Source organism: Gadus morhua, chromosome 15 (assembly GCF_902167405.1).
Source record: "Gadus morhua chromosome 15, gadMor3.0, whole genome shotgun sequence".
In the NCBI taxonomy this organism is placed as follows: Eukaryota; Metazoa; Chordata; class Actinopteri; order Gadiformes; family Gadidae; genus Gadus; species Gadus morhua.
In genome coordinates this window covers 20511152-20523486 of record NC_044062.1, presented here as the reverse complement: position 1 = coordinate 20523486, position 12335 = coordinate 20511152, and the positions used below count along the sequence as shown (strand labels likewise).

General features: G+C 40.4%; 2 protein-coding genes across 2 annotated transcripts in view; both read right to left on the bottom strand.

Annotated features, from left to right (window-relative positions):
* Nucleotides 1-357: 357 nt before the first annotated feature.
* On the bottom strand, nucleotides 358-2459 carry lyrm7 (LYR motif containing 7). Its single transcript, XM_030379261.1, has 5 exons — nucleotides 2350-2459; nucleotides 2031-2103; nucleotides 1511-1581; nucleotides 807-888; nucleotides 358-726 (listed from the first exon to the last, which is right to left on the bottom strand). Exons 1-5 carry the CDS (start codon nucleotides 2365-2367, stop codon nucleotides 656-658), a joined length of 315 nt encoding a protein of 104 aa, XP_030235121.1. The 5' UTR covers nucleotides 2368-2459; the 3' UTR covers nucleotides 358-655.
* Nucleotides 2460-3703: 1244 nt separating this feature from the next.
* The window catches only part of mdh1ab (malate dehydrogenase 1Ab, NAD (soluble)), a 12109-nt gene continuing 3477 nt past the window's right edge, over nucleotides 3704-12335 (bottom strand). The window contains exons 4-9 of the mRNA XM_030379259.1: nucleotides 7184-7359; nucleotides 6561-6683; nucleotides 6020-6196; nucleotides 5357-5470; nucleotides 5184-5273; nucleotides 3704-4456 (exon numbers count right to left, since the gene is read on the bottom strand). Coding sequence (XP_030235119.1) covers nucleotides 4334-4456; nucleotides 5184-5273; nucleotides 5357-5470; nucleotides 6020-6196; nucleotides 6561-6683; nucleotides 7184-7359 — 803 coding nt within the window. The 3' untranslated portion in view covers nucleotides 3704-4333. The remainder of the gene's footprint in view (nucleotides 4457-5183; nucleotides 5274-5356; nucleotides 5471-6019; nucleotides 6197-6560; nucleotides 6684-7183; nucleotides 7360-12335) is intronic.

Here is a 12335-nt window from a genome sequence, read left to right as displayed (position 1 = left end):
AGGGACCAAACAAAAACACACTGAAAGTGAACCTATTTTCTTGAGGGTAATTTTAGATCTACACCAACACCATTATTAATAACTGTGCCTACAGCGCTCTCTGGTGAGGAATTTTTATATCTTTCCAATTTACCTGAACTTTTCCTTAACTCTGTGTGTTGCTATTTGCTCAATTAATAAGAAAACGTTTTTTCTTCATCAAAAGCATTGTCTACAAAAAAATTCTATATTAAATATATATATTTATATTTAAATAAATAAATAAATATATAGGTTTTCATGAAAATATAATCTGTTGGCTTGTTTTGAGTTAAGAAAAATGTTGGCTTCAATATTTTGAGCAAACACCCCAAAACGTTTTGGTTTAAGATATCGATTATGACTTTTATTTTAGGGTGACAATAAGGAAGAGGGAATAAACAGACATATATTCACAGAAAAACACGATCACAGTAAAGCTTTCACAAACCTAAACCATTTAGAATCAAATAAGGAACTATGACATTGCCGTTTTAAACCCATGTTGCCATGGTGCAATCACTGGGACAACTTGAACATCAACAGGATGTTTATCACAAAGACTATCTCTCCCAACGCTTTTGTTGAGGCATTGTAACATCATTAGTTATTTTATATTTTATGATTTTCTTTGATGTCATCTTTTATTCCTTGGCGTGTCACTGTATGGCACATTTTCGAGAAGAAGGCTCTCTCTTGGTCTAAGCACTGTTGAAAAAAATAAAGAATATTAACAGTTATATCATTTATCTTTGTAAAACAAAGTGGAATAAGATCAGGGTACCCACATATCCTATCTTCTGCCACGTGTTCAGCTTGAATGACTGCTTTGCGGAGAACAGTTTCCACAGATGAACCGATGTTAATCATCTGTAAATAAGAAAATACTATGAGTACACATGTTCTATTGTTTTCATATTGCCCAAATTAAAAAGAAGAAAGGTAGAATGTTTTTCCTTCACCAGATAAACAAAACTCTTCTTCATAACATACAAAAACATTTGACAAATATGTGGGCAATCAACGAGTCTTCATTGTGTCAGGATTTGTTGGATTCTTTAAAGTCGCAATGTGTGAGATTGAGCCACAGCCATGTGAGAAGGTGGGAGACCTCCAGAATTAAAGTAACGTAAAAATAATGTCCTGTCCCCTGGCTTTGCCACTTTGTGACGTGCACTGGCGTAGCTTCGGCTGGCTGGGTGGCGTAATAGGGAGGGGTTTTGGGAGGATTAATTGGTAGAATATATCCATTTTAGTTAGTGATTTTATTGATAACATTAGTTATGTCACTATCGATGAGCATTGACTACAGATATGTCCAGTTCAATTAAAGCTAGGAAGTAGTAGACATTTAACACATTATTACTATAAACAAGGCAGGGGAAGTAAGCATCATTGTGAAACAGCTTTGCAGACCAAAACACCACCTGCCATTTGTAGATATATGTGGAGGCTTTTTGATCACATTATGGAAGTTCCAGGATCCATTTACCTTGCTAATGTTTTCCTCTGAAGCCTCATTTTTGTTTTTCTGGAACTCCTCGTTAATCTTTAACCTTGCAGCTGTCAAATTTTAAAAATGAGTCAAAATAATGAATGGTGAATTAAGGGGAATATCAAGAAAGAATGTCAGCTTGTTACTTTATTTAACTGTGTTACAATTATAAAATCAAAAAAGAAGATTTTGCATCAAATGTCAAATAAATATAGAATACAGGCAAGGCGTATCAATTACATGTAGGATTTACAAATGAAAGCAGTTGTGATTAACACCTTCCAGAAGTGCAGAAAAGAAAAGTAGATGCCACATTAAAAATTGACTGAAATATTTGGGTGATTTCAATGATTGTTTAAACCCGTTTACAGCGGTAAAAAACGGGTTAAACCAAGGTCATGCATACAAATCAACGGTTTCGATTGGGATCCAGTCGTGACGTCACGTTAGTAATTATATTTAGGAGTACAGTAGTAATAATATCAGAGGACATCGCAAGATGGGCCTACATGTATACCTGTCAATGCTGTGTTATCATCTTTGAACACAGCGAGCCTTGTTCTGTGCAACGCTTTGAACACGCTGAGGACCTTAACGTGGAGGGATACATGACGGAATTGTAATTATAGTCAGTGCTTTTGTTCTGCAAATGGTCTACTTTAGTGAAGGACATTGAAATAAGCCAGATGACATTTTACGTTATGCTGTTAGAAAGCAGGGTACATGTTTTGACAAAACAAAATCGTTTTAAGGTCACACGCCCATGCAAAATATGGTCGGCAGAAAATCGTGTAGTTAAACCAAAGTATGATGAATGTGAGAGTTTCTTAACTCACCTTCAGACGGGTACCCATGTTTACTTATTTAGATCACTTCCGTGTTGCAAATCGAAACTACAGAACAGCCAATCAGTGAACACGACTGAAAAGACTCCCATGTATCAACCAATGGCAGTCCTCTTACTTAGTCACTTGTCTAGGCGGCTCTCCCTTCTTGGACCAAAATAAGTGAGCAGTAGTGACATTTAAGTATTGAATTCTGTCAAAATTGGATGACGCTATTCAATATTTATATATTGTCTTAAACCACAAAGCTTTATTTAACCTATGTTGAAGATAATTTTGAACTACAGCCAATTCTTTCTCGCATTTCTACAGGAAATCCATTCTAGTGGAACAGTTGAATAGTGCTGAACAACACTCATTAGGGTCATTAGACCATGCCTGTTATATTGGAGAGGTGTTATCACGATACATTGCCTTGATGTGTATTTTAGATTGTTACAAACCAACTGAGTTGATTTTGCTGGCAGGCTTGAAGCTGTCGCTCACACGCGCATGGAGCGCCACACGTTAGAAGGTCGGTTCTCTTTGTTATCAAAATGCATTTCAATGATGAAACTATTCTAAAAGGTTTGCATTTTCCACTGAGAATAAAACGAGTGTCATCCACCACCTATCCTGTCGTTGAGGTGCATGAGGTGCATGATCTGATATAGTAATGTCTATGAGAATACAAATTTAAATCTATACCTTTAGGGAATGTAGTTTCCAAACATCCTATATTGATAGGTGTTAAAGAATTGTAAACATTCTAGAAGTGGGGGTTTTGGAAGTAGGTTGCCTGCTGAGACATAACAGTTAAAAAACCCTCCTAGCAGTCAAATACCTGTGCTTTGTTGTGTTAATTTTTTTTCTTATGAAGCCAGATCCATCCTCATTTGGGACATAAGTTATATCTCCATTTCCCAGAACAAATCTGTCTTTGTGATCTTTGACGTCAAATTTAATAAATTTTGAAATTGATGTATCTTTAGATACTACTATCTTTTTGCCTAATTGATCTGGTGTTTTAGTTGCTCCTGTTCTATTTTCGATAGATGGGTCTCCTGCAAAAATGCTATCTGACCGTTTATATTTGCTATCTCTTTTTAACTGATTTAAGATTTTCTTCTTCTTCATATAGTAAATAGCATGATCAGCTGTATTTCATGCTTTAGAAATCTACCAAAAGGGCAGCACAGTATCTGTGAGAGAAATGCTGTATGAGAATATCTTTTCTGGTTGACTGTTCTGTGTGAGACAATTCTCAATTGATTTTAGACAGCGAATACAAGAAATAAAATAGATTTGTGATATAAGTAAGCTGTAAATAAAATAAACGTATACTGATAAGAAATGGCAATACACATCACCATGTATTTGTGTATTTCAATTTCAATAAAAACCAAGTGACACAATAAAACCCAGTGAATATAGACACTGCCTTCATTATTTGATAAATAAATATAATATCCACCAAAACGTAGTACATAATTTACTTGTATTTTAAACACTCCCAAAAATAGACTTGGTACATTGACCTAGTTGTAACAGTTTCCCAGAACCCTGCCTCCCTTGCAAAAAACATTAAAGGGGAAGTGAAACCAAAATGGATTTATTTTGGTGTTAAACGTGGTCTTACATGAGCTCAGTATAGTAATCTATGCCATTTTATCGCTGTTGTAAAAAGCTGGTGTAAAATACTATGTGTTTGCCACCCAGTTTGTGTGGAGCTCCGTCTTAGCAGCGGTTAATCAGAAAGTTGGTGTGGGTCGTAACCATGGGACACCGCGTTCCCCCCGGAACTCTCAACCAAAAACCCATTTTTATAAATTTCTTCTAATTTCAGCTGAAACAGGGGGTTCAGCTACACTTTAAATGGAAAGTATGCACAAATGATCACGCACAAAACACAACTGCAAAGGGATGGGGTGTTTTCTCATAAGCGTGCGTCTGGATTTCCCATGGTCTCTGGCTGCTCGGTTGAACTGGGGCCTAGTTACACGGCAAGAGTTGAGAGTGCCATGTCCCTCTCCTCGATCAGCTCGGCAGCAGAGGCATCCATCCTACTCTTGGAGAAGTCATTGATGTCCAAGCCGTCCACAATCTTCCAAGACTTGTCCTGTGGAAATGGAAATAAAATATATGACTATATTAAATATCCATCCCTCTCTCTCGGTAACGTAAACAGATATCCCGCCATAGGCAGTCCCTCTCCCTGGCCACTATCCGAACATAGCATAACATACATAATACAACATAGCTAACATGCAAAGCACCCCATTACAGACCACTGCCAACGTTGGATGAGAACACCTGTAATCCACAAGGTAAGTGACAGTCATTGCAGCAACTCTTGATTGTTCTGTGTTCTTAACTGTTCTAAATTAGTAGGAACATTTAAGCATAATAATAGTCACAACATTGTCAGCGACCGGTAAACCAGCGTGTCCTCACAGAGGAACCACTCATTCCAAACAGTGGCCTTTCCATTCCATGTAACCTGTGTCTACCAACCCACGCTTCCAACCACAAGATTGGACAAAATTTATTTTAAGCTAAATTGATCTTAGCTCGTCTGACATCATACTAAGATGTTAATATAAATGTGACTTGGGAGACAACAAGATTTGTGAGACTACAAGTCTGAGAAACCCATACAATATATAGGTTTGGACATTAGTTAATTACCTCAACAATCAACACTACGTAATTATGAAGTTGTCATGCTTTACCTAAACATGAATAAATGCATGTACTTTTCAGCTTATTCAGATAAAAAAAAAAAACAGACTGAAATTGAACCTAAAATGCCAAATAGAAAAAAAGACCAACAGAAACCTACTGACCTTAATCTGTACAGGGAAGGAATAGACAAGGTCCTCTGGGACTCCATAACGGTTCCCGGTGGAGTACACACCCATGGAGATGAATTCTCCCTGAAAGGCATGGTTGGGAAATATTGAATACAATGTACAGATGAGATGTGGGAGATGGTAGGCCTCGGCCACCCAGTGCTCACCTCAGGGGTTCCTGACCAGATGTCCCTCAGGTGGTCACAGATGGCCTTGGCAGCAGACATGGCACTGGACAGCTTCCTGGCCTTGATGACTGCCGCACCTCGCTGCTGGACTGTCTGGATTAGAAACAATAGGAATGTGAGAGACTTGATCATAATACATTGTATTTGTTTGGCGACATTAAGGACACCCAACCTTACAGTTCAGTATTAAGAGTCAGATAGCAGGTGTTAAACATTGTTTATAAACTAGACAGGATATTGTAATGTGAACAGGAAAGGACAGTGCAATGTCAACTGCGAGGGGGCCCAGAGGATAGATGAAAATGCAAGGGCATATCTCAACCCCATCCTTTAAAAGGGATTTTCTACAATATTTCACTTGACTCAAACCATGGTCAATCTTAGAAGAAAAAAGAGAACAGCATTACATTCATATCATACAAGACTCCCAAAGGAAGTGCATAGAAATTATGGAAACCATTCCTTAGTATATCTTTCATCAACACTAAAGCCCTCACTTTGAATATTTTACCTCTCATTACAGACAAGAAACATAACCCCTGTGTGACTAACAAAGAGGAAGTTATTTCACATTATTCATTATTCATTATGTATGCATGACCTCATTATTCATCACATTAGTAGCAGCTCGTTTGAACTTACAGCAATGAAGTCTCCCTTGAGCCAGGCATCGTCTTTGACAGCCTCAAAGCAGGGCAGATCGCTGCCAGCCATGTTCACTTTGCAGTGGTGGACGTCAGGGTACTGAGTCGACGAGTGGTTTCCCCAGATGATCACATTCTTTACGTGGGTGGCGGGAACACTGCAACGAATCGCCACCTGTTGGACAAACAGGACGTTTAAGGTTGCCAATGGCTAAGAACAATGGATGAAGATGTTCCATAAACCTTTTACTTTTCCCTAAGACATGGCGACAGAATCAACACATTAACACTCACTTTTGGTGTAGTGAACATTCGTCAAAGTTTTTATTGTTGGATTATTCTTTTTTATGGAATTGTGAATAGGCAGACTGCTAGTTTCATAGGTCTGTTTTACATTGTAAACACAAGCCATGTGTCAGGAGTCAGGAGACCATCTGTACAGTGCCATACATAATTATATTTCTAAGGCCATTACCCTATAGATGTCAACTTCACCGAAAGTATTCTTGTGTGTTTCCCCTCTTAAAAGCACCACCGACCTGGGAGCAGGCCCTGTTGTGGTCCAGACGGGTGAGGCAGGAGAAGTTCTCTTTAGGGATGGAAGGAGCAGACTTTGCAGCGATCAGACAGTTAGTGTTGGCAGGGTTCCCCACAACCAGCACCTTGGGACAGAAAAAACACATGCATATTTCACTCCCAAATGAAGGTGCAACATCACATTACATGACATTCCTTTCAATTTAGAAGATGGTTTCGTCCATAATAACTTTCATGAAGGATTTTTTCATATTACTTCTTTAAAAATATATATACCGGGTATATGAATTTACAATTGACCAGATAGTTGGGGGCGATTCAAATGATTGGCAATCTTCATGAAATGGAAAAATTGGATGTTATGGCTTATGGAACTTGGACAAATCTGCGATAGGAAATTATGCAAGAGTGACCATCACAACTTATATAGCCCTGATGCGTTTCAAATTGTGTGATGGGGGAAAGGACTTTAACATCGACCAAGTTTAAACATCACTTAAAAGATCTTAGCTTTTATCTGTTGACTTTGATGAAGTACATTCCTGGCAACAAAAACCTCTGCTATTGGACCTAGGTGGCCACTGTCTTCCAATGCTCTTCAACAATGACCAAGTTTTTCTGTTACCTTGACAGTCTTCTTTGCAAACTTGTCCAGGGCGCCCCCCTGGCTCTTGAAGATGGCAACGTTGGCCTTCAGCAGGTCCTTCCTCTCCATTCCATCCCTTCTAGGCATGGAACCCACCAAGATGGCAACATCTAGGTCCTTGAAGGCCACCTCCTCCTTATCAGTGGAGACAACCTCTGTGAAGACAAGAGATGTTTTTCTGTGGTGGTTTATACAAAAAATGTCTTGTCGTTGCACACAAAATATGGCCCAGTTTAACAGACCTTGATTGTTTTTAGTTTGACTGGCTACCCCTTCATTTTACAGTCCCCTAATTACAAAGTATTGACCTGGTAAAGATATAGTAAATGATCATATATTATTGGGTAATTAGCACTGCATAAAAGTCTAGTAGCTCCACTGATTGCCTGGGTTAGCTGATGTCAATTTAATGAGGGCTACTGCTTAACGCATTTGATTGGTAAGCGTAGCTGATCCAACTGCTGGTCAATGTTCCCGTTTTGAAAAAAACATCACAGACGTTTTGTACGTCCATGATGTATGTATATAAGTAAGTTCTTTCATTGGGTAATCATTTTATTGTCCATTAATTACAATTGTAGGTTTGATTGCATTCATGGTCGCCAATGTCATATATTGTGACAAGGGTTAACTATTATTAACTTTTAACATTAAAAGTATACTGTATATACTATTATAACCCTCCTAAGGTTTTGTGGCGTGACCTGAATGGGGAGTGCAACGTACGCCTTGCAACGGCCCGTCTCCGACCAACGCTGTCCAGACGATGACTTAAGGTTCTCAGTCTGCAGAGCCTGCACACCCCAGAAGAGGCAAGACAGGTGTTCGACCACCTTTGCATCAACAACCTGGCATTTGTCGGGTTTGAACCATGGCAATGGGCCAGCAACATACGGAGTGCTGTGAGTCACCTACCAGATAGCCTGGAACTCGGGCTGGCTCAGGACAACGCTGACCCTCTCTAGTTAACACTTGGGCTGAGCTGGCATGTCCGACCGATACTCTGGGGTTCAAACACCGCCCTGTCCACTATGATGGTCCAACAACGCAGAATATCTATAAAGTACTAGCAAGACAATACGACCCACTTGGATTTCTACTGCCCTTCATCACTCAGGCTAAGATGCTGGTTAGACACCTTTGAAGTAAGCAACGTGACTGGGATGACCCACATCTTCCCCATGACCTTCTACAAGCTTGGACTGCCAGGGAGGCAGAGCTGCAGATCCTCCTCTAAATCACCTTACCCCGGTCATATCTACTCCCTGAAGTGGACAGGTCCATTGTCACCAGAGAGGACCATAACTTTTTTGTAATGCCTCAGAGCAAGCCTATTGCTCATTGGCATACATGAGATTGGTTGATGGACAATATCATATTATTCTGTCCTTCCTCGTGGCCAGGTCTTGAGGGGCTCCCATAGAGGTACACTCCATGACACGGTTAGAGCTCTGTGCGTTGGTCACTGTAGCCCAAATGGCCTAGTAATCGGAGAGTGCAGTCACCTTAAAGATTGACAAAACAATCCTCTGGAAAGACTCCACCACGGTTCTCACATTGTTGCAGTCCGCTTAAAGGTCTTTGTTGGCACCAGGGTGGCAGAAATTCAAGAGCTGACCAACTGCTGTAATTGGCGCTACGTCAATTCAGCAAATAATCTGGCTGATTACATTACCAGAGGTAAGACCTTGAGCTCTTATTGAGCCTAATAGGTGGAGACTGTCCCCGATTCCTCCTTCACAGCAAAGGAATCTGGCCAGTGAAGTCCAATGCAAGACCTGAGGAAGACGCCTCCGAGATCCATTAGTCTTCCTTCTGCGGGATAACCACCCTTGAGCCTGATCCCCCGAACCTCAGATGTCAGTCGGTAAACTACAGTACAGGAGCTACATGGGCGGCGGGTCATAGCAGTCTCCCTTCTTCTGAGGATTACCATCACGCAGAAATCCTTGGGGAGTAATAATCAAGTGTTCACAAATCTAGGCATACACTTAAGACCTTTTCCTTTTCTTTACAATTGACACTGACTCCTTCCTAATGGATCGCCACTCAGGTGATTCATTGCCTGCCGAGGGACACCATCAGAGCTGTTCTCTGATCAGGGAGGTGGGCAGGAGAGAAGGAAGGGAGGAGAGAAGGAACTTCAGGCAGCTTTGGCAGTAATGTTTCCTAAGCTTTAAAGGCTGATGGCAAAACAGTAGATACGATTTCAATTCAATCCCCCTGCAGAACACAACCACTTTGGAGCAGTATTGGGGCGGAAAATCTGTCAAGACGGCGCTCTACACCACCGTAGGAGCCCAGCCATTCACAGCATACGTTCTTCTCACTGTCCTGCTGGACATGCAGGGAATCATTATTGCTAAGCGTTTAGGCTATGTTTCATCTAGCATTACTGACCTGGACCCAGTGACCCCAAGCTCTGCCACAAGTAGTCTATCCTGAAACCGAGCTGCCGACATTCACAAGTGCTGGCTTTTGGTCAACGTTTATCCGGAATTACCTCCCTAGTCTGCAGACCTATCAGAAGTGGCAGTAATCTCCAGTGGACCTAGCCGCAGGCTCGGACATCATGATTGTCGACCCTCAGCTGCAAAGAGCCCTTTGGCCAGTTGGTCATGTCATCAAGGTCCAACCGAGGGCTGATGGTAATGTGGGGTCGGTGGACGCAAAGATGAAGGGCCTCGGTTGTGTTAGTGTTTGTTTGGTCCGCCGTGGTGTCATATATAATACCTTTAATGTATTTGTTGTTACTTGGTAATAATATGATTTGATTGACTTGGGAGTGGACGCTGCTCATCATAAACAAGACCTTATATATAAAGCCCTCCAACCCCTGGTAAATAAGAGGTAAAAGTCTAATTGCATACTTCCTATAGGATAGTAGACCACCAATTCTTAGAAACAGCTCCTCTTTCCCCCATCAATTAAAGTCACAATTGTAGTTAGTATGTTGGTACAAAGTATACTTGAGTACTATCTAGAAAATAAGTAGTACCTTCTCATAATATCCTCTATCTTAAATAGTTATTGTTTATAGCTCCACTTACTCATAAAGGGTTGATTAGATTAACCTTAGAATCTATCGACTTTATGATTTATGATGAAGAATTACATCAATACTTCACTGGTAACAACCTAAACAGGAACGGTTTTCTTCTCGTGTCATAGTACATATTTTTCAATACAGGCAGGCCTTGACAGTAAGCTTTTTAAGCCACTTGCCGATAACAATTATGGCTGCAAAGCTGTCAAACCAGTTAACTCAACAGAAGAAACACTAGGTCCTCAAAATTAATTAATTCATATATTCATATAGGGCCTACAAAGCCCTATATGAATATATTTTGCAATACAAAGACAACATTTATTTTTATTGATTTTTTGTGAATATTTCTAACTAATTGCATCCCGATTTGCTATAATGCAAAATTATCAGCAAATAATCACCTGTAGTAAGTAACAGCCCACCATTGGCAACTGATACAGCAATCAGAATGACAACATTTATTTTTATTGATTTGTGGTGATTTCTTCCCTGAAACAATTCCTCCAAGCCTTTTGGGTGTAATTTGTAGACGTTCCCTAAAACAGATAGCAGCCAGAACGTAGATTTAAGAGCTGTTCTCGCACTGATATTGATAGCAACATGTCGTTTTGATTTTTGTCGATACGGTGTCCTAAACTTTCCTCAACATACTACACCCGTAATGTAGTGAAATTGTGTTGATGAATCCGATTGCGGTGTAGTCAAAACCGCAATCGGTTAACTTTAATCTGCTGTCCAGACGGACCCACGGAAACTTCCTTTGCCTTTTTGTTTCATATCCTGGTGGCGTCTCATTTTCAGGTGTCTTTATTTATTTATTTCCGTTACATTTACCTGGCACTTGGGCAGTTTTCAGAGGCTGAAGGAACATAACGAAACTGACTCTTCTTTTACTTATATTCCGTATGTGGCGGTTGGCTATACGGGAGTGAGTGAATACAAATTATTGTTATGATTCTTATTCTCCTGTTTCCCGAAAAACCAACGCACAGCGCTGTAGAAAGTTCTGCTCCCACGATATAAGAGGCATTTATTTTGTAGGCATATTTAGTGTATTTTCTAAAATAAAATTCACTTGCCCTAACGGGCAACTACATGTCCCATTTATGTTGCCCGATCACAGAGTTCACCTGCCCCGGGCAAGCAGGCAACCCTTCATTTGGAGGCCTGTACAGGGTAGGTTCTTGCAGATGTTTCAATAATTTACTCAGAAAACTGAAACTGTACTGTAAAATGTGGCCTGTTTGTTTCAATGATAAAACCAGGCTCCTGCCAGAACCATCTGGTTCTGGCAGGAGCTGAACTGGTTGTGGCAAATGTGATCCTGGAAAATTGCCTTGCACATGGTGCCAGTATAGCTTTTTAAAAAGCAACTGAATTGTGCTATTCATGAAGTCAGGAGGAAGTTAATGGCTTCTATTACTGTGACCGACCCACCCAGGTCAAAGTCTGTTCCCTTGCCATCAGGGAAGACATATAGGCCCAATCCCAAAGTGAGCCCTGAGGACTGAGGACTAAGGACTAAGGACTCACAGACTTAATTGATCTCAGGTGCTAAGTGAGTGAGTGTGTGAGGCCACATGGGCTCAGGTATATATGGGGTTGGGACAGCATTTCACGAGAGCACATGTTACCTTGACAACATTTAATGACAAAGATGTTGCTGACACAATAATTTTTGCGAGAACGCGCATCAAAGTCTGGGAGTCCGTTAGTCTGGACATTGGGATTGGGCCATAGAGTCACAAAGCTTGAACCAATAAGATGAAGATCAGCTTTTTGCCCAGAGGAGCCTACATCACCTCCCGTCCTCCCATAGTTGCTGAGCACTGGGCACTGAGGACTGAAGACTTGTTTTTATACCTAATAGTATACCTTTACCTTTTTATGCTGAATATTTCCTTCATCATTGTTCTTCCTGTCCTTTATTTATTTATTCAATTATGTAGTATATATGGATAGAGAAAGATACCTAATTACTTTATCATGCTTATCTGTCTTGTCTGATCTTATTGCTGCTGGTCTCAAAGAGTTACCAAGCATAAGTTAGCGGCATGCCTACAATAATCAATAAAGTATTTG